This window comes from Oncorhynchus clarkii, unplaced genomic scaffold (genome assembly GCF_045791955.1).
Source record: "Oncorhynchus clarkii lewisi isolate Uvic-CL-2024 unplaced genomic scaffold, UVic_Ocla_1.0 unplaced_contig_8549_pilon_pilon, whole genome shotgun sequence".
Classification (NCBI taxonomy): Eukaryota; Metazoa; Chordata; class Actinopteri; order Salmoniformes; family Salmonidae; genus Oncorhynchus; species Oncorhynchus clarkii.
Genome location: NW_027261136.1, coordinates 46,274 through 73,627, shown reverse-complemented (window position 1 = coordinate 73,627; position 27,354 = coordinate 46,274). Strand labels below are relative to the sequence as shown.

The 27,354-nt window shown below is 38.4% G+C and overlaps 2 protein-coding genes across 2 annotated transcripts in view; both read right to left on the bottom strand.

The window, feature by feature from the left end:
* Positions 1–25,363, bottom strand: part of LOC139405168 (NLR family CARD domain-containing protein 3-like) — a 457,948-nt gene extending 432,585 nt beyond the window's left edge. The window contains exon 1 of the mRNA XM_071147586.1: positions 25,312–25,363. The gene's annotated coding sequence lies outside the window, so the exon portion shown is untranslated. The remainder of the gene's footprint in view (positions 1–25,311) is intronic.
* Positions 1,581–27,354, bottom strand: LOC139405179 (NLR family CARD domain-containing protein 3-like). Its single transcript, XM_071147599.1, has 10 exons — positions 27,271–27,354; positions 20,856–20,954; positions 8,634–8,750; positions 8,295–8,379; positions 7,937–8,165; positions 5,806–7,561; positions 5,348–5,521; positions 2,804–2,977; positions 2,560–2,606; positions 1,581–2,131 (listed from the first exon to the last, which is right to left on the bottom strand). Exons 2-10 carry the CDS (start codon positions 20,936–20,938, stop codon positions 1,581–1,583), a joined length of 3,216 nt encoding a protein of 1,071 aa, XP_071003700.1. The 5' UTR covers positions 20,939–20,954; positions 27,271–27,354.

Genomic DNA, 27,354 nt, shown 5'->3' with positions numbered 1-27,354 from the left:
CCCTGGTGTATATATCCCTGTGTTTCCTGTCTCTCTGTACCAGTGTATTTATCCCTGTGTTTCCTGTCTCTCTGTACCAGTGTATTTATCCCTGTGTTTCCTGTCTCTCTGTTCCAGTGTATTTATCCCTGTGTTTCCTGTCTCTCTGTTCCAGTGTATTTATCCCTGTGTTTCTTGTCTCTCTGTACCAGTGTATTTATCCCTGTGTTTCCTGTCTCTCTGTACCAGTGTATTTATCCCTGTGTTTCCTGTCTCTCTGTACCAGTGTATTTATCCCTGTGTTTCCTGTCTATCTGTACCAGTGTATTTATCCCTGTGTTTCCTGTCTCTCTGTTCCAGTGTATTTATCCCTGTGTTTCTTGTCTCTCTGTACCAGTGTATTTATCCCTGTGTTTCCTGTCTCTCTGTTCCAGTGTATTTATCCCTGTGTTTCCTGTCTCTCTGTACCAGTGTATTTAGCCCTGTGTTTCCTGTCTCTATGGGACAGTGTATTTATCCCTGTGTTTCCCCACTGTATTTATCCCTGTGTTTCCTGTCTCTCTGTACCAGTGTATTTATCCCTGTGTTTCCTGTCTCTCTGTACCAGTGTATTTAGCCCTGTGTTTCCTGTCTCTCTGGGACAGTGTATTTATCCCTGTGTTTCCTGTCTCTCTGTGCCAGTGTATTTATCCCTGTGTTTCCTGTCTCTCTGTGCCGGTGTATTTATCCCTGTGTTTCCTGTCTCTCTGTACCAGTGTATATATCCCTGTGTTTCCTGTCTCTCTGTGCCAGTGTATTTATCCCTGTGTTTCCCTGGTGTATATATCCCTGTGTTTCCTGTCTCTCTGGGACAGTGTATATATCCCTGTGTTTCCTGTCTCTCTGTGCCAGTGTATTTATCCCTGTGTTTCCTGTCTCTCTGTACCAGTGTATTTATCCCTGTGTTTCCTGTCTCTCTGTTCCAGTGTATATATCCCTGTGTTTCCTGTCTCTCTGTGCCAGTGTATTTATCCCTGTGTTTCCTGTCTCTCTGGGACAGTGTATTTATCCCTGTGTTTCCTGTCTCTCTGGGACAGTGTATTTATCCCTGTGTTTCCTGTCTCTCTGTGCCAGTGTATTTATCCCTGTGTTTCCTGTCTCTCTGTGCCAGTGTATTTATCCCTGTGTTTCCTGTCTCTCTGGGCCAGTGTATTTATCCCTGTGTTTCCCTGGTGTATATATCCCTGTGTTTCCTGTCTCTCTGTACCAGTGTATTTATCCCTGTGTTTCCTGTCTCTCTGTGCCAGTTCGTCTTGTATGTTTCCAAGTCAACCAGAGGTTTTCCCCTTCTCCTGCTTTTTGCATTCTCCTTTTTCTAGTCCTCCTGGTTTTGGCCCTTGCCTGTTTCTGGACTTTGTACCCTCCTACCTGACCATTCTGCCTGCCTTGACCACAAACCTGTCTGCCACTCTGCACCTAATGGTTTTGACCTTTTTGCCTGTCCACGACCCTTTGGATTAATAAACACTGTAAGACTCCAACCATCTGACTCCTGTGTCCACATTTGGGTCTGGCCTTGTTCCTTGACACTTACTGAACATGACCATGATTAGAGTGAAACATCATTTTGTGTTTGACACAGGGACCACCTGACACAAGGACACTGAGGAGTCATCATACCAAACCCTAAACCCTGGATAGAGGGGCTCAGTGAATGTGGAGGTGAATGTGTACAGGTGGGTCAGTGTGTCAGAGGAGACTCTGTAGAAGGACAGAGTGCCGGCTGGCCAGTCCAGATACACTCCTACTCTGTGGGAGCTGGAGGAGGGGACGTCTATGTGAATATTATTGTGCCTGGCAGTGTAACGGTTGTCAGAGCAGAACAGACTCCAGGACTTGTCATTGTATCCAATCCTACTGTCATCATCCTCTCCTCTCCTGTTGATTCCTTTATATGTCACTCCTATATCAGCCCCACTCCCACTCCTCTCTACCTCCCAGTAACAGCGCCCAGTCAGACCCTCTCTACACAGCACCTCGTACCAGTCCTCAAATCTATCTGGGTGATCAGGATACGGCTGCTTCTCTCTCCTACGTGTCACCTTTCTGTTCTCCTCAGACAGAGAGAGGAGTCTGTTTACTGTGTTTGGGTCCAGTGTGAGATCACAGACATCTGATGGATGAAACCAGACACAATATTAGAAATCATCATCATTCACATTAGAATGTTAACTCACTTTTCACTAATTAATTTAATGTAGATGTTTCTAGGTATCAAAAGGAGAAGTTAAGGTAACGTGAGACTTGTTGAATATGTTATTCTGTATGGTAATATAAAACACACTTATTCACATTCATTTCACACACACATTTCTTATGTAACACGAACACGCCACACACACACACACACACACACACACACACAGGGAGACACACACATTGTCAAAGCAACTCTTTGTCAACTTTGGTGTCCCTGATTTCTGCTTCTGTAATCATGGTGGTCTTTGGTGGTCTTGCCTTAACTTGACTTAACTTGAATCCTGACTTAACTTGAATTAAGACTTATTCTTAGTCATATTCGTCACATCAGTCAAGACTCACATTTTCTAAGCCCAGGTTTCATTGTGTACTCTCCACCATGCTCCACACTGTAGCGGTAAGCAGAAGAACAGACAGTCATTGAGTGATACACGTGAACTCTCTCTCACACACACACACACACACACACACACACACAAACAGTCAGCATATAACTTTGTCTAAGTGATGGTAAGAGTGTTTGTCTTAACTAGCCTGATAAGTCAAACATGTCTGATATGAACATTGACATAAACCCTCTACATACTTGAGTTTCTCCAGTCTGCAGTGTGGATCCTCCAGTCTAGCAGAGAGCAGTCTGACTCCTGAGTCTCCTGGGTGATTGTAGCTCAGGTCCAGCTCTCTCAGGTGTGAGGGGTTTGACCTCAGAGCTGAGACCAGAGAGGCACAGCCTTCCTCTGTGACTAGACAGCGTGACAGCCTGCAAAGAGTCAAATCATATTAAATTCACTCTGCTATTTTTTGGTGGTGAAAAGTGGCAGTATATTTTTTTCTAAATATTCAGATTCATCAGTGTCCTGAAACCTCCCATATCTATTCATAAATGGATGTTTCATTTTTTGAAATGAGAATTGATCAAAGTATTGCCTGCAGATAGAAACATGTATAGTACAGATATTATAATAGACTGACCAGACCAGTTTAAAAAGCAGAATCAGTCAGAAGACAGACAGTGAGGTATCAGATTGATTGTATTGCGTATACAGTCCACACCATATCTATTTAGACAGTGAGGTATCAGATTTAGATTGTATTGAGTATACAGTCCACAGAGGCTACAACAAAACATGCTAACCTCTCACCATTACCAATAACAGAGGCTACAACAAAACATGCTAACCTCTCACCATTACCAATAACAGAGGCTACAACAAAACATGCTAACCTCTCACCATTACCAATTACAGAGGCTACAACAAAACATGCTAACCTCTCACCATTACCAATAACAGAGACTACAACAAAACATGCTAACCTCTCACCATTACCAATAACAGAGGCTACAACAAAACATGCTAACCTCTCACCATTACCAATAACAGAGGATACAACAAAACATGCTAACCTCTCACCATTACCAATAACAGAGACTACAACAAAACATACTAACCTCTCACCATTACCAATAACAGAGGCTACAACAAAACATGCTAACCTCTCACCATTACCAATAACAGAGGGGTATGATCCTTGTGTCACGCCCTGGCCTTAGTTATCTTTGTTTTTTCTTTATTATTTTGGTTAGGCCAGGGTGTGACATGGGTGGTTGGTTTAGTTTTGTATTGTCTAGGGGTTTTTAGATGTCTAGGTTTTTTAGAAGTCTAGGTTTTTTTTTATGTCTATGGTTGCCTAGATTGGTTCTCAATCAGAGGCAGCTGTTTATCGTTGTCTCTGATTGGGGATGATATTTAAGTAGCCATAATCCTTGGGTATTTTGTGGGATGTTATTCTATGTTTAGTTACCTGTCTGCCATATTAGCTTCGCGGTTCGTTGTTTTGTTCAGTGTTTCGTTCATTCATTAAATAAGTATGTACGCTTATCACGCCTTGGTCTCCTCATTATGACGGCCTCTAACTTGTGCCTCATCATTCTTGATTCATTCAATATTATTCATCATCATGGTAGCATCCACATGAATGTGGAAGTGTTCAGAAATGTCTTCTATTCTTGCTGACAATACAAGTGAAGTGACTCCAAAATGACAGGACATTATTCACCATTCAGTTTCTATTAGGAAAAACACAACCAAGACAAACTGCAAACGCATTCAACAAGTTTGTAGAATCACAAGTTTGAAAGCCTAAACACTAAACTTTTGATTAAATGGATTTGTCCAAATAATTACAACTTTTTCAAATGGGAGAACTACATACATAAAGTGCTTTACTTTCTAAACAGTACAATATACATATATATATACACATATAATATACCAGTCAAACATTTGGACACACCACATCATTCAAAGGGTTTTCTTTATCTTTACTGTTTATTTTTCTACAGGTTGGGTGGCATCCTGTTCCTTTGTTCTGTGGAGAAAAGCTGAAGACAGGGGAGACTAAACATCTACCAGCATAACATCTTGATTTGATATTTTTCTCCCCGATTTGCTTTGGATTTTCTGTTATTGAAGAAAATAAAATGCTAACAAGTCTAAAACTTTGCATATATGCACCTGAGCTGGAATAATATATTATTTATCTTCATCACAAAGTGTTTTTTCTTTTTTTTCACTTTTACTAATTGTGTTTTATTCTTATATTCTCCTACATTCACATTTCCACAAACTTCAAAGTGTTTCCTTTGAAATGTTGCCAAGAATATCCATCCAGCTTCATGGCTACAGGCAGTTAGTATTTTTTGGCCAACATTTAAAAAAAGGAGCAGATCCATAAGAGGTTATTAAAGTAATGATTTGCTTATTTGAGCTGTTCTTGCCATAATATGGACTTGGTATTTTACCAAATAGGGCTACCATCTCCATACCCCCCTACCAAACGCATTAAGATGGAAATAAATTCCACAAATTAACTTTTAAGAAGGCACACCTGTTCATTGAAATGCCTTCCAGGTGACTACCTCATGAACCTGGTTGAGAGAATGCCAAGCTGTACTGTCACCTAATACAACATATTCTATCTCAAATCCAACATGCGGGAGCAAAGCACCAAATGTAAAACTGTAATCTTCACTGTCCAAACACATATGGTGTGGACTATGTGTGTCTGGTAAACACATGTGGATCTGGTGAACAGTTATCACTTGTTGACCAACTACAGGAATACTGACCTCATAGTCTCCAGTTTACAGTGGGGATTCCCCAGTCCAGCAGAGAGCAGCTTCACTCCTGAATCCTTCAGGTCATTGTTACTCAGATCCAACTCTCTCAGGTGTGAGGGGTTTGACATCAGAGCTGAGACCAGAGAAGAACAGCCTTCCTCTGTGAATCCACAGCCTGACAGCCTGCAAAAGAAATCATCATGACTTCACAAACACACTGTTAATTTAACACCAGTAGTGTAGAAGGACAATGGCAGATGCATTTGGCTTTTTCTCTCAAACAACATATAGATTCATCTTTCGTCTCCTAGAATTGTACGGTCACATTGTTATACTAATGTGAAAATCAATGCATTTACTCAATATGTTATTCAATATAATATTATAGACATATTATAATACATATTATTCTCTAAACTGAATTTCTTCCTGATGATTAGTTCTTATATGTAACTTTATTCACTCACAGAGCAGCTCTGGAGGCTTTGACCACTGGCAGCAGCCTCAAAAGACCTTCCTCTGATCTGGAGTATTTCTTCAGGTCAAACACATCCAGCTCCTTTTCTGAAGTCAGCAACACAAAGACCAGAGCTGACCACTGTCCAGGTGACAGGTTGCGTTCTGAGAGACTTCCTGAGCTCAGGTAGCTTTGGATCTCCTCCACTAGAGAATGGTCATTCAGTTCATTCAGACAGTGGAACAGATTGATGCACCTCTCTGGAGAGGGATTCTCCCTGATCTTCTCCTTGATGTACTTGACTGTTTCTTCATGGCTCTGTGAGCTGCTTCTTGTCTTTGTCAGTAGACCTCGTAAGTGCTTCTGATTGGACTCCATTGAGAGGCCCAGAAGGAAGCGGAGGAAAAGGTCCAGGTTTCCTGTCTCACTTTGTAAGGCTTTATCCACAGCACTCTTGTAGAAAGTAACTGCAGGCTCGTCTTTTGTTCGCGGTTTGTCCATTAGATTCTCATTGTTGTTGAGGAACACATATACAGCAGCCAGAAACTCCTGAATGCTCAGATGAACAAAGCAGTACACCTTGTCCTGGTACAGCCCACATTCCTCTTTAAAGAGCTGTGTGCACAATCCTGAGTACACTGAGGCTTCAATCACATCAATGCCAGCCTCTTTCAGGTCTTCTTCATAGAAAATCAGATTGCCATTCACAAGCTGTTGAAAAGCCAGTTTTCCCAGTGACAGAATGCTCTCTTCATTCCAGTGTGGACCTGTCTCTTCTTTCCCAAGATACTTTTCATTCTTCTGTTTGGTATGAAACACAACAAGGTGTGTGTACATCTCAGTCAGAGTCTTGGGCATCTCTTCTAACTTATGTTCCAGCATGTGTTCAAGGACTGTTGCAGAAATCCAACAGAAGACTGGAATGTGGCACATGATGTGGAGGCTCCTTGATGTCTTTACGTGTGAGATGATTCTGCTGGCCAGGTCCTCAGCACTGAATCTCTTCCTGAAGTACTCCTCCTTCTGTGGGTCATTGAACCCTCGTACCTCTGTAACCTGGTCAACACACACTGAAGGGATCTTATTGGCTGCTGCAGGTCGGGTAGTTATCCAGAGGAGAGCAGAGGAAAGCAGATTTCCCTTGATGAGATTTGTCAGCAGAACATCCACAGAGGTTGACTCTGTGACGTCACAACAGATCTTGTTCTTCTGGAAGTCTAGGGGCAGTCGGCACTCATCCAGACCATCAAAGATGAACAGAACTTTGTACTTGTTGTAGTTGGAGATTCTTGATTGTTTGGTTTCCATTGAGAAGTGATTGAGAAGTTCAATGAAAGTGTGTTTGTCCCCTTTCATCAAATTCAGCTCCCGGAAAGGGAATGAAAATACAAATTGGACATCCTGATTTGCTTTTCCTTCAGCCCAGTCCAGGATGAACTTCTGCACAGAGACTGTTTTTCCAATGCCAGCGACTCCCTTTGTCAGCACAGTTCTGATAAGTTTGTCTTGTCCAGTTAAGGGTTTGAAGATGTCGTTACATTTGATTGCAGTCTCTGGTCTTGCTTGTTTCCTGGTTGTTGTCTCAATCTGTCTCAGCTCATGTTCATTATTGACCTCTCCTGTTCCACCCTCTGTGATGTAGAGCTCTGTGTAGATCTTATTGAGAAGTGTTGGGTTTCCTTGTTTAGCGATCCCCTCAAATACACATTGAAACTTCTTCTTTAGATTAGATTTGAGTTCACGTTGGCAAATCACAGCAAGCTCATCTGAATCTAGAAATAACACAGAGGATATTAATATTACGTCTGTTTTAATGTCTACAGTATTGTAGGACTGTTATAAAGTTTTCAATTATAACACTTTCTTAACTGACTGTATAAATGTGTAAATGTTTTCATAATGCATTACAGACTGGTGTGACTGATTATATTATTATTGGTATTATTGATGGTATTATTAATGTTGTCTCTCTCTCTAAATTAATCACCACAACACATCCCTGCTGCTACTTGATGAGGTCACTAGGTGTTGTGTTAAGGCTGCTACAATATCATTGAGTTACACAGCTACCTTAGCTGTACTTTAGCTACAGCTTTTAAATGTTATAAAACATCATTCAACATGAGGCAGACAGATCTTACATTTCTCCAGTGTGTCAGCAAGCTCCTTCTGGTTCATTTTCCTCAGGACGTGCAGTGTGATCTTCAGAGCCCCCTCTCTGGCACTGCTCTCCTGCTTCTCATTTTCAGCGTCCACCACTTCCTTATCCTGCTTCTTACTCTCAAAGCCTTCTGGGAGTTCTGGACTAAGAATCCTCTTGAACGTCTTCAGCTCGTTCTTCACAAATGTCATAATTTTCTCTTCAAGCAACTGAAATAAATCAAGTAAATAAGTTAAGCAAGAGAATAAATGCTTTCTCATTAACACATTAATGAATGATTGACAGATCAACTTTACTTGAGGTAAACAAAAACAAATGTACATAACAGGACCACATACACTGAATATGGAGTCCAGGTCTGTTTGATGACTCTGGGAAGAATGACCACTGAGAATCTCTGACTCTGATCTCTCCTGTTGGTTTCTGTGGACAAAACATGAGATTACATCCCCTCATCTAGGGAGTACACACACACACACACACACACACACACAGAGATGCACACACACACCAGGAGGGAATGTTGTGTTTGTTTAATATTGTTTTAGGACTATGAAAATGGACAAAATGATTAGCCTATGGATTATGAAAACAACATCAATAAATGGGAAAAGAGGAGAAATAACTAGAGACAGTGTTGTTTAACTCAATGACCAGGACCCATGAGTTCTTCTTACCTTTGTTCAGTAGAAAAGTCTCCCTCTCTAAAGTTTAAAGGTTGACCCATAGACTTGTCACTCTTCATGGACACACAGCTGGGAACAGGGGAGGCTGGTCTCTCCTGCTTGATTGGGCTTCAACACAACAGAGACAAACATTACATCTCTCATCTACTCTGAGCTCAGATGGGGAAACATAAGAAGAGTTTCATTCTAAAATGCTTCATACCACTTTTCAGAAATGTTTGTACATTTTATTTGATTTCGTAGACATTATGAAAGAGATTGGTGTGTTTTTCAGTAGCTAATCATGGGCAGAAAAGTGTTACAGTTTTTTGGGATTGCAATCAGGTGTTTTCCCTTAGCACTATAAAAAGCAGCAGGTGAGTTCATCGGTCTTCAAGCACAATGGAAAGAGTCAGAGAAAGAGTAAGACGAGGAGGAGGAGGAGGACGAGGAGGACAAGGAGGACGAGGAGGAGGACGAGGAAGAGAACGAGGAGGACGAGGAGGAGAACGAGGAGGACGAGGAGGAGGAAGAGGAAGACAAGAAGGTGCTCAAAGAGGACCGAATCTGACAAATGAGATCCGTGCAACACTGTTGCGTGGAGGGATGCTGGACTATTGAATATAGTTTTTTTTTTGAGGGTCAGGGGGAAGGCCTGTTCACAGCAAGAGAGGGAGATAGTAAACACGTTTTTGGCCAACAATGCTATAACACTCAAGCAGCTCCAAGCTAACATTGTCAATAACCACGCCATTTTCAACGATATCCATCAGGTCTCAACATCAACACTGGCACGCATCCTAAAAAAAAACATATTCAAATGAAGCAAATTTATTGAGTGAAATCAGTAGTACTGCTAGGTTTTACACAGTAATAATATATATCTGCCTCACTCTCAGAGAAATCAGTAGTACTGCTAGGTTTTACACAGTAATAATATACATCTGCCTCACTCTCAGAGAAATCAGTAGTACTGCTAGGTTTGACACAGTAATAATATATATCTGCCTCACTCTCAGAGAAATCAGTAGTACTGCTAGGTTTTACACAGTAGTAATATATATCTGCCTCACTCTCAGGGAAATCAGTAGTACTGCTAGGTTTTACACAGTAATAATATATATCTGCCCCACTCTCAGAGAAATCAGTAGTACTGCTAGGTTTTACACAGTAATAATATATATCTGCCTCACTCTCAGAGATATCAGTAGTACTGCTAGGTTTTACACAGTTTTACACAGTAATAATATATATCTGCCTCACTCTCAGAGATATCAGTAGTACTGCTAGGTTTTACAGTCAAATGTGACTGACTGGCTAAATTTGGGCTCCTGTGGCAACATTTGAAATTGTGTTTTTTACATTGGATAAAATTAGAGATTTTTATTTTTATTTTTCTTTATTTTATTTCATATTTATTTACCCAGGTTGGCCAGTTGAGAACACCGTTATTTACCCAGGTTGGCCAGTTGAGAACACCTTTATTTAACCAGGTTGGCTAGTTGAGAACACCTTTATTTAACCAGGTTGGCCAGTTGAGAACACCTTTATTTAACCAGGTTGGCTAGTTGAGAACACCTTTATTTACCCAGGTTGGCCAGTTGAGAACAAGTTCTCATTTACAACTGCAACCTCGCCAACATAAAGCATAGCAGTGAGACACAAACAAGAACACAGACCCTCTATAACCACAGTGGTTATTATTTAGTCCTATAGTGCTGACCTGTTGACCCTCTATAACCACAGTGGTTATTATTTAGTCCTATAGTGCTGACCCTCTATAACCACAGTGGTTATTATTTACTCCTATAGTGTTGACCTGTTGACCCTCTATAACCACAGTGGTTATTATTTACTCCTATAGTGCTGACCTGTTGACCCTCTATAACCACAGTGATTATTATTTACTCCTATAGTGCTGACCTGTTGACCCTCTATAACCACAGTGGTTATTATTTAGTCCTATAGTGCTGACCTGTTGACCCTCTATAACCACAGTGATTATTATTTACTCCTATAGTGTTGACCCTCTATAACCACAGTGGTTATTATTTAGTCCTATAGTGCTGACCCTCTATAACCACAGTGGTTATTATTTACTCCTATAGTGTTGACCTGTTGACCCTCTATAACCACAGTGGTTATTATTTACTCCTATAGTGCTGACCTGTTGACCCTCTATAACCACAGTGATTATTATTTACTCCTATAGTGCTGACCTGTTGACCCTCTATAACCACAGTGGTTATTATTTAGTCCTATAGTGCTGACCTGTTGACCCTCTATAACCACAGTGATTATTATTTACTCCTATAGTGTTGACCCTCTATAACCACAGTGGTTATTATTTGCTCCTATAGTGCTGACCCTCTATAACCACAGTGATTATTATTTACTCCTATAGTGTTGACCTGTTGACCCTCTATAACCACAGTGGTTATTATTTAGTCCTATAGTGCTGACCTGTTGGCCCTCTATAACCACAGTGGTTATTATTTAGTCCTATAGTGCTGACCTGTTGACCCTCTATAACCACAGTGGTTATTATTTAGTCCTATAGTGCTGACCTGTTGACCCTCTATAACCACAGTGGTTATTATTTACTCCTATAGTGCTGACCTGTTGACCCTCTATAACCACAGTGGTTATTATTTAGTCCTATAGTGCTGACCTGCTGACCCTCTATAACCACAGTGATTATTATTTACTCCTATAGTGTTGACCTGTTGACCCTCTATAACCACAGTGATTATTATTTACTCCTATAGTGTTGACCCTCTATAACCACAGTGATTATTATTTACTCCTATAGTGTTGACCTGTTGACCCTCTATAACCACAGTGGTTATTATTTAGTCCTATAGTGCTGACCTGTTGACCCTCTATAACCACAGTGGTTATTATTTAGTCCTATAGTGCTGACCCTCTATAACCACAGTGGTTATTATTTACTCCTATAGTGCTGACCCTCTATAACCACAGTGGTTATTATTTACTCCTATAGTGCTGACCTGTTGACCCTCTATAACCACAGTGGTTATTATTTACTCCTATAGTGCTGACCCTCTATAACCACAGTGGTTATTATTTAGTCCTATAGTGCTGACCTGTTGACCCTCTATAACCACAGTGGTTATTATTTACTCCTATAGTGTTGACCTGTTGACCCTCTATAACCACAGTGATTATTATTTACTCCTATAGTGTTGACCCTCTATAACCACAGTGATTATTATTTACTCCTATAGTGTTGACCTGTTGAACCTCTATAACCACAGTGGTTATTATTTAGTCCTATAGTGCTGACCTGTTGGCCCTCTATAACCACAGTGGTTATTATTTAGTCCTATAGTGCTGACCTGTTGACCCTCTATTTAACCACAGTGGTTATTATTTACTCCTATAGTGCTGAACTGCTGACCCTCTATAACCACAGTGGTTATTATTTACTCCTATAGTGTTGACCTGTTGACCCTCTATAACCACAGTGATTATTATTTACTCCTATAGTGTTGACCCTCTATAACCACAGTGATTATTATTTACTCCTATAGTGTTGACCTGTTGACCCTCTATAACCACAGTGGTTATTATTTAGTCCTATAGTGCTGACCTGTTGGCCCTCTATAACCACAGTGATTATTATTTACTCCTATAGTGCTGACCTGTTGGCCCTCTATAACCACAGTGGTTATTATTTAGTCCTATAGTGCTGACCTGGTGACCCTCTATAACCACAGTGGTTATTATTTACTCCTATAGTGCTGACCTGTTGACCCTCTATAACCACAGTGGTTATTATTTAGTCCTATAGTGCTGACCTGCTGACCCTCTATAACCACAGTGATTATTATTTACTCCTATAGTGTTGACCTGTTGACCCTCTATAACCACAGTGATTATTATTTACTCCTATAGTGTTGACCCTCTATAACCACAGTGATTATTATTTACTCCTATAGTGTTGACCTGTTGACCCTCTATAACCACAGTGGTTATTATTTAGTCCTATAGTGCTGACCCTCTATAACCACAGTGGTTATTATTTACTCCTATAGTGTTGACCCTCTATAACCACAGTGGTTATTATTTACTCCTATAGTGTTGACCTGTTGACCCTCTATAACCACAGTGGTTATTATTTACTCCTATAGTGCTGACCCTCTATAACCACAGTGGTTATTATTTAGTCCTATAGTGCTGACCTGTTGACCCTCTATAACCACAGTGGTTATTATTTACTCCTATAGTGTTGACCTGTTGACCCTCTATAACCACAGTGGTTATTATTTGCTCCTATAGTGTTGACCCTCTATAACCACAGTGGTTATTATTTAGTCCTATAGTGCTGACCTGTTGACCCTCTATATCCACAGTGGTTATTATTTACTCCTATAGTGCTGACCTGTTGACCCTCTATAACCACAGTGATTATTATTTACTCCTATAGTGTTGACCCTCTATAACCACAGTGATTATTATTTACTCCTATAGTGTTGACCTGTTGACCCTCTATAACCACAGTGGTTATTATTTAGTCCTATAGTGCTGACCCTCTATAACCACAGTGGTTATTATTTAGTCCTATAGTGCTGACCTGTTGACCCTCTATAACCACAGTGGTTATTATTTACTCCTATAGTGCTGACCTGTTGACCCTCTATAACCACAGTGGTTATTATTTAGTCCTATAGTGCTGACCCTCTATAACCACAGTGATTATTATTTACTCCTATAGTGTTGACCCTCTATAACCACAGTGATTATTATTTACTCCTATAGTGTTGACCTGTTGACCCTCTATAACCACAGTGGTTATTATTTAGTCCTATAGTGCTGACCTGTTGACCCTCTATAACCACAGTGGTTATTATTTAGTCCTATAGTGCTGACCCTCTATAACCACAGTGGTTATTATTTACTCCTATAGTGCTGACCCTCTATAACCACAGTGGTTATTATTTACTCCTATAGTGCTGACCTGTTGACCCTCTATAACCACAGTGGTTATTATTTACTCCTATAGTGCTGACCCTCTATAACCACAGTGGTTATTATTTAGTCCTATAGTGCTGACCTGTTGACCCTCTATAACCACAGTGGTTATTATTTACTCCTATAGTGCTGACCTGTTGACCCTCTATAACCACAGTGATTATTATTTGACCCTGCCCTTGACTAACATACATAAAAGCTGGTAACACAATAAAATAACAAGAATGAGACTATAAGGAGTACCAGTACTGAGTCAATGTGCAGGGTACCAGGTAGTTGAGGTAATAATGAGACTATAAGGAGTACCAGTACTGAGTCAATGTGCAGGGTACCAGGTAGTTGAGGTAATAATGAGGCTATAAGGAGAACCAGTACTGAGTCAATGTGCAGGGTACCAGGTAGTTGAGGTAATAATGAGACTATAAGGAGAACCAGTACTGAGTCAATGTGCAGGGTACCAGGTAGTTGAGGTAATAATGAGACTATAAGGAGTACCAGTACTGAGTCAATGTGCAGGGTACCAGGTAGTTGAGATAATAATGAGGCTATAAGGAGTGCCAGTACTGAGTCAATGTCCAGGGGTACCAGGTAGTCGAGGTAATAGTGAGACTATAAGGAGTACCAGTACTGAGTCAATGTGCAGGGGTACCAGGAAGTTGAGGTAATAATGAGACTATAATGAGAACCAGTACTGAGTCAATGTGCAGGGTACCAGGTAGTTGAGGTAATAATGAGACTATAAGGAGTACCAGTAATGAGTCAATGTGCAGTGTACCAGGTAGTTGAGGTAATAATGAGACTATAAGGAGAACCAGTACTGAGTCAATGTGCAGGGTACCAGGTAGTTGAGGTAATAATGAGACTATAAGGAGTACCTGTACTGACTCAATGTGCAGGGTACCAGGTAGTTGAGGTAATAATGAGACTATAAGGAGTACCAGTACTGAGTCAATGTGCAGGGTACCAGGTAGTTGAGGTAATAATGAGGCTATAAGGAGAACCAGTACTGAGTCAATGTGCAGGGTACCAGGTAGTTGATGTAATAATAACACTTTAAGGAGTACCAGTACTGAGTCAATGTGCAGGGTACCAGGTAGTTGAGGTAATAATGAGACTATAAGGAGTACCAGTACTGACTCAATGTGCAGGGTACCAGGTAGTTGAGGTAATAATGAGACTATAAGGAGTACCAGTACTGAGTCAATGTGCAGGGTACCAGGTAGTTGAGGTAATAATGAGACTATAAGGAGAACCAGTACTGAGTCAATGTGCAGGGTACCAGGTAGTTGAGGTAATAATGAGACTATAAGGAGTACCAGTACTGAGTCAATGTCCAGGGGTACCAGGTAGTTGAGGTAATAATGAGACTATAAGGAGTACCAGTACTGAGTCAATGTGCAGGGTACCAGGTAGTTGAGGTAATAATGACACTTTAAGGAGTATCAGTACTGAGTCAATGTCCAGGGGTACCAGGTAGTTGAGGTAATAATGAGACTATAATTGAGATAATACAGTGCCTTGCGAAAGTATTCGGCCCCCTTGAACTTTGCGACCTTTTGCCACATTCCAGGCTTCAAACATAAAGATATAAAACTGTATTTTTTTGTGAAGAATCAACAACAAGTGGGACACAATCATGAAGTGGAACGACATTTATTGGATATTTAAAACTTTTTTAACAAATCAAAAACTAAAAAATTGGGCGTGCAAAATTAATACATCAATAATATATGTCTTGTGCTTTTGGCAATAATTTATGTAAAATAATTACGTATAAAAAGTGATACCATGTGTGTCTCTAAAGCGTTTTGTCTTCATTTTGGCAGATTAACTCATGCTTATTCCCCAAGATTAACTCAGGTTTTCACCCAGTGGTTAAGGAGTTGGACCTGTGGCCTAAAGGTGGCTGGTTTGAATCCCGGTTGAAATGTGCTATTTGGTAACCACTAGGGTTGCATGATGTCATTTATTGACGGCTGGAAGTCGCACTCTGTCTTTTCTATTCCGAGATGGTTTACTCGCAATATCAGATATTAACATGATTTTTTATAATGAATGTATACTGAGGTTGAGGTTCTGACTAGTGATTATTTACCCGGGATTCAATACCTGCTATAGTCACTTTTTTTTTCTCTCCCAAAAGCAACACAGCCCAAATACGAGATATATAGCTAACTAAAGTAATGAGTAACCACATTAGAAAATCATGGTACATATACTCTGTGGTTGCATTCTATTTTATGTCCATCATATTGCTGCTTGTAGCCTATGACTGATGCTTCATGGTCTTATGCTGCCGTCTATTGGACATTTTGCAATGAAAAGTTATTAATTCATGTACAGACGTTGGAGGGGCAGCTGAGAAATAAAGGGTATTTTTCTGGTTAATTCCTTAGATCAGTCTCAAACCTGCCCCACCTTTCCCACGACAATTGCTGGACTTTCACATAGAGGTTACTAGGTCACCCAGTTCAAACCACATATGAAAAATAAAACAGATGTGGCTTGTTGATCAAGTGTTCTGCCTTGCAATAATAAAGGGTTAATGTTAATGCTAAATAGGTCATACGTAGGGTTAGATGCTGATGTAAAAAGGACTTTATAAATACATTTGATTGATTGTTAGGTTTAGGGATTTTAAGGCAAAAAACAGTATTGGGTTAACAGCTCTCTTGCTCCTCCCTGTGGCCTTCTGCGGGTACTACATAACTCATTCACGACACCTGCTAGGCTCATAATCTGAGGTAGCAACTGCGTCAGATCTACAAATCAATGAGCTAGACCTTTCCATTTGTTTTCTAACTCAGTGAATCTGCGCAGCTTTCACTCAATCCGATGTCTATGAACGAACATTTAGATGCATATCAAATTACCCAGCAGCCATTTAGAAACAACAAGTCATCAAAAAAAAATGTTATTTCGTAATTAAAAAATGTCTTCTGGCTGTTTAAATCTGCCACATCTTGAAAAAGAGGACAGGGACATACGTTTTGGTTAGGTGGTATACTGTATCCTCAGACACTTCCTAACCTCCTATAAAGGGTTCTATATATACTGTATACTCAGACACTTCCTAACCTCCTATAAAGGGTTAAATATATATTCTATATATACTGTATACTCAGACACTTCCTAACCTCCTATAAAGGGTTCTATATATATTCTATATATACTGTATACTCAGACACTTCCTAACCTCCTATAAAGGGTTCTATATATATTCTATATATACTGTATACTCAGACACTTCCTAACCTCCTATAAAGGGTTATATATATATTCTATATATACTGTATACTCAGACACTTCCTAACCTCCTATAAAGGGTTCTATATATCGTCTATATATACTGTATACTCAGACACTACCTGACCTCCTATAAAGGGTTATATATATATTCTATATATACTGTATACTCAGACATTTCCTAACCTCCTATAAAGGGTTCTATATATATTCTATATATATTGTATACTCAGACACTTCCTAACCTCCTATATTGGGTTCTATATATATTCTATATATACTGTATACTCAGACACTTCCTAACCTCCTATAAAAGGTTCTATATATATTCTATATACACTGTATACTCAGACACTTCCTAACCTCCTATAAAAGGTTATATATATATTCTATATATACTGTATACTCAGACACTTCCTAATCTCCTATAAAGGGTTCTATATATATTCTATATATACTGTATACTCAGACACTTCCTAACCTCCTATAAAGGGTTCTATATATATTCTATATATACTGTATACTCAGACAGGTTAACCTCCTATAAAGGGTTCTATATATATTCTATATATACTGTATACTCAGACACTTCCTAAACCTCCTATAAAGGGTTATATATATATTATGTAAAACAAACATTCTATGTTTTTTTATAACAATATGTTGAGATCTGGGACCACATCCACAAAGTGTCTCAGAGTAGAAAATTGGTCGTATAAGTGCTGAGAATAAAGACAGTTTACACTTATGGGTATAAATTAACTAGTTACCTACCCATTACCTAAATTACCTACCCACCTAGTCGGCAGATATTTAGGACACCTGGTGAGCTGTCCTAAGTAGTTAAGAGTTAACAGCAGGTGTCCTAAGTAGTTAAGAGTTAACAGCAGGTGTCTTGATAATACTATAGAATAATTCAGTTAGTCAGTGGTTCCTGAGCCACATGTAATTACTTTGAGTAGTTAAAATAATGTTTTATATATGCAACAGTATGTCTTGTGCTTTTGGCAATGATTTATGTATAATAATTATAATAAGTCATACCATTTATGTCTGCACAGCATTGTGTCTTCATTTTGGCAGATTAACTCAGGTTTTTGCCCAGCAGCTAAGGAGTTGGTGCTGTGGCCAAAAGGTGGCTGGTTCAAATCCCGGGCCGGGAAAACAACACCAGAAGTGATCTGATGACTGGAAGGCTGCTGGGTTCACATCCTCTAAACATTAACCTTCACCAGAAGTGATCTGATGACTGGAAGGCTGCTTGATTCACATCCTCTAACCTTCACCAGAAGTGATCTGATGACTGGAAGGCTGCTGGATTCACATCCTCTAAACATTAACCTTCACCAGAAGTGATCTGTTGATTGGAGGGCTGCTTGATTCACATCCTCTAAACATTAACCTTCACCAGAAGTGATCTGATGACTGGAAGGCTGCTTGATTCACATCCTCTAAACATTAACCTTCACCAGAAGTGATCTGATGACTGGAAGGCTGCTTGATTCACATCCTCTAAACATTAACCTTCACCAGAAGTGATCTGATGACTGGAAGGCTGCTTCATTCACATCCTCTAAACATTAACCTTCCGTTGATCACAACTCTAGAGGTTCTTCTTCACATAACCAAAATATACATATAATGTTTTAGTGGTTCCATATATTAAGGAAGTGATAGAAGCCTTTTTGGTTCTAGAAGGAACCTTCTGTTCTAAGAGTGTATAATAATAAACACGTTGTTCTTCTGATTATTTAATTATCTACATCATGTTATTTCAAGTTCTCCCTTTGGAGCACAACATCATGTTGTTAACTTACTTCTACCCCCTCCTTTTTTGAAAATTCTGTTAAAAATCGCGCAACTTTTCAGCGTCCTGCTACTCATGCCAGGAATATAGTATATGCATATGATTAGTATGTGTGGATAGAAAACACTCTGAAGTTTATAAAACTGGTTAAATCACGGCTGTGACTATAACAGATCGTGTGTTTCATTGAAAAACGCAAGAAAAACTGCTCTCTGAAAGCAAAAAATAATTTCCATAAGTCACTTCCACCAGTTGTTAAAAGAGAACAGAATTTAATGGGAATCTGCCTGCAATTCATACAAATTCCGCACGATGGCGCCATTGTACTAATTTTCAATTGAATTAATTGTTGGAAAATATATCTATCTGACCTCCATTTTCCCAGTCTTCACCCGGATGCAGTTGAGGGAGAGATCAGATGGCATTGTTTTTGAAGTGAGGACCTATTGAAGAGACATCGCCCTGTAATCATTTTGATAGATTATAAACGTTTAATAATACCTAAAGTTGGATTACAAAAGGATTTCGAAGTGTTTTGTGAAAGTTTATCGTCGACTTTTTTAATTTTAAAAAATTACGCAGCGTTTAAAAACGTTGATTTTTTCTGAATGACACAGCTTCCATACAAAGCTATTTTGGGTATATATGGACCGATTTAAACGAAAAAAAGACCCAATAGTGATGTTTATGGGGCATATAGGAGTGCCAAGAAAGAAGCTCGTCTAAGGTAATGAATGTTTTATATTTTATTTCTGCGTTTTGGGTAGCGCCGGCTATCGCAAAATCTGTTGTTTACGTGTCGAGCTGGCATTTTGGGGGGTGCATGCTATCAGATAATAGCTTCTGATGCTTTCGCCGAAAAGCATTTTAAGAATCTGACTTGCTGGCTAGGTTCACAACGAGTGTAGCTTTAATTCAATACCCTGCTTGTGAATTTTGATCAAAGATTGAGTTGTAACGAGTACATTTAGCATTTAGCGTAGCGCATTTGCATTTCCAGGGGCATACTTGGGACGTCTGCGTGTCAAGTATTCTCAAGAAGTTAAATAATAATCCTAAATTGGGCATGGATATAAATGGGGCATTTGAAGGCATCTAGGGTGTAATATGTGTTTGATGAATATGAACATTGTATTCAATGGATTCAAGGGACTTGATGCCTTCTATGCCAAAGCTATTTAGTGTTATTAAATGGAAGTGAAGAGTGTTGATCAACGGAACTGTTGATATAACGGTTATATTGTCTAAAAGATGCATTCCATTATATTAGTCTATAATTAAGAGTAGGCAAAGTTGTCGTGTCATGTGAAAAATCTATCAAATGTCTAACATTACAACGAGTACAGTCAGGGTGCCGTGGAACCCCTGCAGTATCTCCACAGACCCCGGATTGAGAACCCCTGCAATACCTCCGCAGACCCCGGATTGAGAACCCCTGCAGTACCTCCGCAGACCCCGGATTGAGAACCCCTGCAGTACCTCCGCAGACCCCGGATTGAGAACCCCTGCAATACCTCCGCAGACCCCGGATTGAGAACCCCTGCAATACCTCCGCAGACCCCGGATTGAGAACCCCTGCAGTACCTCCACAGACCCCGGATTGAGAACCCCTGCAATACCTCCGCAGACCCCGGATTGAGAACCCCTGCAATACCTCCGCAGACCCCGGATTGAGAACCCCTGCAATACCTCCGCAGACCCCGGATTGAGAACCCCTGCAATACCTCCGCAGACCCCGGATTGAGAACCCCTGCAATACCTCCGCAGACCCCGGATTGAGAACCCCTGCAGTACCTCCACAGACCCCGGATTGAGAACCCCTGCAGTACCTCCGCAGACCCCGGGTTGAGAACCCCTGCAGTACCTCCACAGACCCCGGATTGAGAACCCCTGGAGTACCTCCACAGACCCCGGATTGAGAACCCCTAATTTAGCAGATGCTCTTATCCAGAGTAATTTACAGTAAGTGCTTTCATCTTAATTAAGATAGCTACGTGAGTATATATATATATATATATATATATATATATATATATAAATATATATACCCATCTAAAATCTATTAGTTAAAAATCTGAGAACAGTAATATTGAAGGTACCCATAAGCAACCATTTCTGATTAAAAAACAAATGTGAACATTTTGGAAATAAACTCAGAATAATGATATCAAAAATTGTCATCTCACCTCTTAGCTTTGGTGTCAAGTTCCCCAGAGAGACTCATTTTAGAGGCAGGGACCCCCTCCTCTCTCTCCCCAGAGAGACTCATTTTAGAGCACTGACCCCTAAACAGAGATCCAAAATGTTGTTTGTGGTTAACACAGTAATTATTTATCATTTATTAATTATCTCTTATAAAACATTTATTAACAGACACAGAAACAATCAGATGATTTAATGCATCACATGAAAACGTAGTTGTGACATTTCATCTCCATGGTAAATGTCTGTAATAGTCACTGTTTGTCAAGGTAGTTATAGACAGTACAACAACAATAATAACAACAACAACAATAATAATAATAATAATAATAATAATAAGTCACTGTTTGTTAAGGTAATTATAGACAATACAGCAATAATAATAATAATAATAATAATAATAATAATAATATTAATAATAATAATAAGTCACTGTTTGTTAAGGTAGTTCTAGACAGTACAGCAACAATAATAATAATAATAATAATAATAATAAGTCACTGTTTGTTAAGGTAGTTATAGACAGTACAGCAACAATAATAATAAGTCACTGTTTGTTAAGGTAGTTATAGACAGTACAGCAACAATAATAATAATAATAATAATAATAAGTCACTGTTTGTTAAGGTAGTTCTAGACAGTACAGCAACAATAATCATAATAATAATAAGTTACTGTTTGTTAAGGTAGTTATAGACAGTACAGCAACAATAATAATAATAATAATAATAATAATAAGTCACTGTTTGTTAAGGTAGTTATAGACAGTACAGCAACAATAATAATAATAATAATAATAAATCACTGTTTGTTAAGGTAGTTATAGACAGTACAGCAACAATAATAACAACAATATTTAGAATAATAAGTCACTGTTTGTTAAGGTAGTTATAGACAGTACAGCAACAATAAGAATAATAATAAGTTACTGTTTGTTAAGGTAGTTATAGACAGTACAGCAACAATAATAATAATAATAAGTCACTGTTTGTTAAGGTAGTTATAGACAGTACAGCAACAATAATAATAATAATAAGTCACTGTTTGTTAAGGTAGTTATAGACAGTACAGCAACAATAATAATAATAAGTCACTTTTTGTTAAGGTAATTATAGACAGTACAGCAACAATAATAATAATAATAAGTCACTGTTTGTTAAGGTAGTTCTAGACAGTATAGCAACAATAATAATAATAGTAATGAGTCACTGTTTGTTAAGGTAGTTCTAGACAGTACAGCAACAATAATAATAATAATAATAATAATAACAATAATAAGTCACTGTTTGTTAAGGTAGTTCTAGACAGTACAGCAACAATAATAATAATAATAATAATAAGTCACTGTTTGTTAAGGTAGTTCTAGACAGCACAGCAACAATAATAATAATAATAATAATAATAATAAGTCACTGTTTGTTAAGGTAGTTCTAGACACTACAGCAACAATAATAATAATAATAATAACAATAATAATAATAAGTCACTGTTTGTTAAGGTAGTTCTAGACAGTACAGCAATAATAATAATAATAATAACAACAATAATAATAAGTCACTGTTTGTTAAGGTAGTTATAGACAGTACAGCAACAACAATAATAATAATAATAATAATATTAATAAGTCACTGTTTGTTAAGGTAGTTCTAGACAGTACAGTAACAATAATAATAATAATAATAAGTCACTGTTTGTTAAGGTAGTTCTAGACAGTACAGCAACAATAATAATAATAATAAGTCACTGTTTGTTAAGGTAGTTCTAGACACTACAGCAACAACAATAATAACAATAATAAGTCACTGTTTGTTAAGGTAGTTATAGACAGTACAGCAACAATAATAATAATAATAAGTCACTGTTTGTTAAGGTAGTTATAGACAGTACAGCAACAACAATAATAACAATAATAAGTCACTGTTTGTTAAGGTAGTTATAGACAGTACAGCAACAATAATAATAATAATAAGTCACTGTTTGTTAAGGTAGTTATAGACAGTACAGCAACAACAATAATAACAATAATAAGTCACTGTTTGTTAAGGTAGTTCTAGACAGTACAGCAACAACAATAATAACAATAATAAGTCACTGTTTGTTAAGGTAGTTATAGACAGTACAGCAACAACAATAATAACAATAATAAGTCACTGTTTGTTAAGGTAGTTCTAGACAGTACAGCAACAACAATAATAACAATAATAAGTCACTGTTTGTTAAGGTAGTTCTAGACAGTACAGCAACAATAATAATAATAAGTCACTGTTTGTTAAGGTAGTTCTAGACAGTACAGCAACAATAATAATAATAATAAGTCACAGTCTGTTAATTAAGGTAGTTCTAGACAGTACAGAAACACAAGGCCATGTCTCACACTTGTTTTTATTCACCAAAAGTGGCTATTTACTGTCTTTCAATCTGTTATTTTCTAAACGTATCTGAGAATGTAAGACAGAAGGGCTAAAACGGACATGATTGATCTGAGGGGGAAATCATTGATGCATTCAGAAAGGTTTTATGCAACAAGTAAGAGATTTTATATTATGTAAAGTAGACTAGGTTATAATGTATAGTAGTGGGTTGTTAGTGATATGTAGATGTTATATTATGTAAAGTAGACTAGGTTATAATGTATAGTAGTGGTTTGTTAGTGATATGTAGATGTTATATTATGTAAAGTAGACTAGGTTATAATGTATAGTAGTGGTTTGTTAGTGATATGTTATATTATGTAAAGTAGACTAGGTTATAATGTATAATAGTGGGTTGTTAGTGATATGTTATATTATGTAAAGTAGACTAGGTTATAATGTATAGTAGTGGGTTGTTAGTGATATGTAGTTGTTATATTATGTAAAGTAGACTAGGTTATAATGTATAGTAGTGGGTTGTTAGTGATATGTTATATTATGTAAAGTAGACTAGGTTATAATGTATAGTAGTGGGTTGTTAGTGATATATAGATGTTATATTATGTAAAGTAGACTAGGTTATAATGTATAGTAGTGGGTTGTTAGTGATATATAGATGTTATATTATGTAAAGTAGACTAGGTTATAATGTATAGTAGTGGGTTGTTAGTGATATGTTATATTATGTAAAGTAGACTAGGTTATAATGTATAGTAGTGGGTTGTTAGTGATATATAGATGTTATATTATGTAAAGTAGACTAGGTTATAATGTATAGTAGTGGGTTGTTAGTGATGTGTAGATGTTATATTATGTAAAGTAGACTAGGTTATAATGTATAATAGTGGGTTGTTAGTGATATGTAGATGTTATATTATGTAAAGTAGACTAGGTTATAATGTATAGTAGTGGGTTGTTAGTGATATGTTATATTATGTAAAGTAGACTAGGTTATAATGTATAGTAGTGGGTTGTTAGTGATATGTAGATGTTATATTATGTAAAGTAGACTAGGTTATAATGTATAGTAGTGGGTTGTTGGTGATATGTAGATGTTATATTATGTAAAGTAGACTAGGTTATAATGTATAGTAGTGGGTTGTTAGTGATATGTTATATTATGTAAAGTAGACTAGGTTATAATGTATAGTAGTGGGTTGTTAGTGATATGTAGATGTTATATTATGTAAAGTAGACTAGGTTATAATGTATAGTAGTGGGTTGTTAGTGATATGGAGATCAAGGTCTATACCTCGGCTACAGCCTACATATATTTGGTGGCGGAGGAAAAATTGTCTTGGGCAGTTTGGGGAAGGCCCTTTCCAGTTTCAGCATGACAATGTCCCCGTGCACAAAGCGAGGTCCATACAGAAATGGCTTGTCGAGATCGGTGTGGAAGAACTTGACTGGCCTGCACAGAGCCCTGACCTCAACCCCATCAAACACCTTTGTGATGAATTGGAACGCTGACTTCGAGCCAGGCCTAAAAACCCAACATCAGTGCCCGACCTCCCTAATGGTCTTGTGGCTGAACGGAAGCAAGTCCCCGTAGCAATGTTCCAACAACTAGTGGAAAGTCTTCCCAGAAGAGTGGAGGCTGTTCTTGCAGCAAAGGACTGACCAACTCCATAGGAATGCCTATGATTTTGGAATGAGATGTTCGACTAGCAAGTGTCCACATACTTTTGGTCATGTAGTGTATATCGCCTAATCTAAATCAAATCAAATGTTATTGGTCACAATGTCAGAGCGGCATAGACTAAGATACAGTAGAATAGTATAGAATACAGTATATACATATGAGATGAGTAATGCATAGACTAAGATACAGTAGAATAGTATAGAATACAGTATATCCATATGAGATGAGTAAGGTCAGATATTTATAGCCAGATTCTTTTCACAACATTTCCAACAGAGACCATCAGGTTGGTCGGCATGATTAGTGATCATACTGTAGCTCAAACCTACTGTGACTGTTGAATGTCTGACGACGACCTAACTTTATAATAGTTCGTAGCCGACCTACCAGAATCTGCCCGTCTTTCCTTCAAATCAACACATTTATCTGTCTTCTAATGCAGTGGTGTAAAGTACTTCAGTAAAATACTTTAAAGTACTACTTCAGTAGTTTTGGGGGGAATCTGTCCTGTACTTTAATATTTATATTTTAACAACTTTTACTTTTACTTCACTACATTCATAAAGAAAATGATGTATTTTTAACTCTGAACATTTTCCCTGACAGACAAAAGTACTCTTTACATGTTGAATGCTCAGCAGAAAATGGACTCACTAAACACAAATGCTTTGTTTTTAAATGATGTCTGAGTGTTGGAGTGTGACCCTGGCTATCCATACATTAAAATAACAAGAACATTGTGCCGTCTGGTTTGATTAATATAAGGAATTTAAATTATTACTACTTTACTTTTTACTTTGATACTTAATTATATTTCAAACCAAATACTTTTAGACTTTTCCTAAAGTAGCATTTTACTGGGTGACTTTCACTTGTACTGGAGTCATTTTCTATTATTTTCTATTTTCGCCAGCAGCATACCACCCTGCATTCCACCCTGCATACCACCCTGCATACCACCCTGCATACCACCCTGCATGCCACCCTGCATACCACCCTGCATACCACCCTGCATACCACCCTGCATACCACCCTGTATACCACCCTGCATACCATCCTGCATACCACCCTGCATACCACCCTGCATACCACCCTGCATACCACCCTGCATACCACCCTGTATACCACCCTGCATACCACCCTGCATACCACCCTGCATTCCACTGCTGGCTTCTGAAGCTAAGAAGGGTTGGTCCTGGTCAGTCCCTGGATGGGAGACCAGATGCTGCTGGAAGTGGTGTTGGAGGGCCAGTAGGGGGCACTTTCCTCTGGTTGAAACATATCCCAATACCCCCAGGGCAGTGATTTGGGACACTCTTTCCTCTGGTCTGAAAAAAATAATATATCCCACTGCCCTGTGTAGGGTGCTGTCTTTCGGATGGGATTTTAAACAGGTGTCCTGACGCTCTGAGGTCATTAAAGATCCCATGGCACTTATCGTAAGAGTAGGGGTGTTAACCCTGGTGTCCTGGCTAAATTCTCAATCTGACCATCACAGTCACCTAATAATCCCCAGTTAACAATTGGCTCATTCATCCCCCTCCTCTCCCCTGTAACTATTCCTCAGGTCGTTGCTGCAAATGAGAACGTGTTCTCAGTCAACTTACCTGGTAAAACAATGGATAAAACTAATTTAAAAAAGTATCTTTGCTCAGGAATGAAAAGTACTTTACATTTCATATGAGGAAATAAAGTAACGGTCACTGGGTGAATTAGTTGTGCATTGCCCGACTCCCCGGGGGAGCAGAGTTTAAGCATTTTAGACCATTCCATTGGTCCTTAAAATATATGTCCACTCAGCTGTAGCACCGGGCCATGCAAAACGATCCTCCCACTGTAGCAGAGACACAGAGTTCTAATCCCAGACGCGTTTCTTCAAGACATCTCTCTTACATTATTTTGGATAAACATATAATTTACTCTAAACCAAGTTTAGCTGTTTCTTTCCTCCAAGATGTGAGTTACTGTAGGACTTTAATAATTGTAAGCAGGCCTCCAAACCCAAAAGGTTTTAATTTGAGAATGTTCATTTGTATGTCTCAAATATTAATCTGTCTTAAAATATGTGATGATTAGTTGAATCAGGTGTGTAAGTGCTGGTAAGAACAAAAGGATGGAGAAACCCTGAGATAAACATAAAACCATATCATTGAAAAGCTCCTCCACCATCTTTACCAGATGTGTTACTGATAACATGTCGGCCTACTGATTAGTTTACACTTTGAAAACTGCTGTCTGTCAGCAACTCAGCTCAAGTAGCATTTCCACTAACTAGTAATATCTCATTCCAGGTATTCATTCTCTTACTCTGTCCATTAGAATAAATTATTGTTCAGAAATACTTACTTTATTTTTTAATAATCTCCATATAGTGTCTTCTGCTCTGTCGTCTCAAGATGGATCCTGAACAAAAGAACAACTTTACTTTCT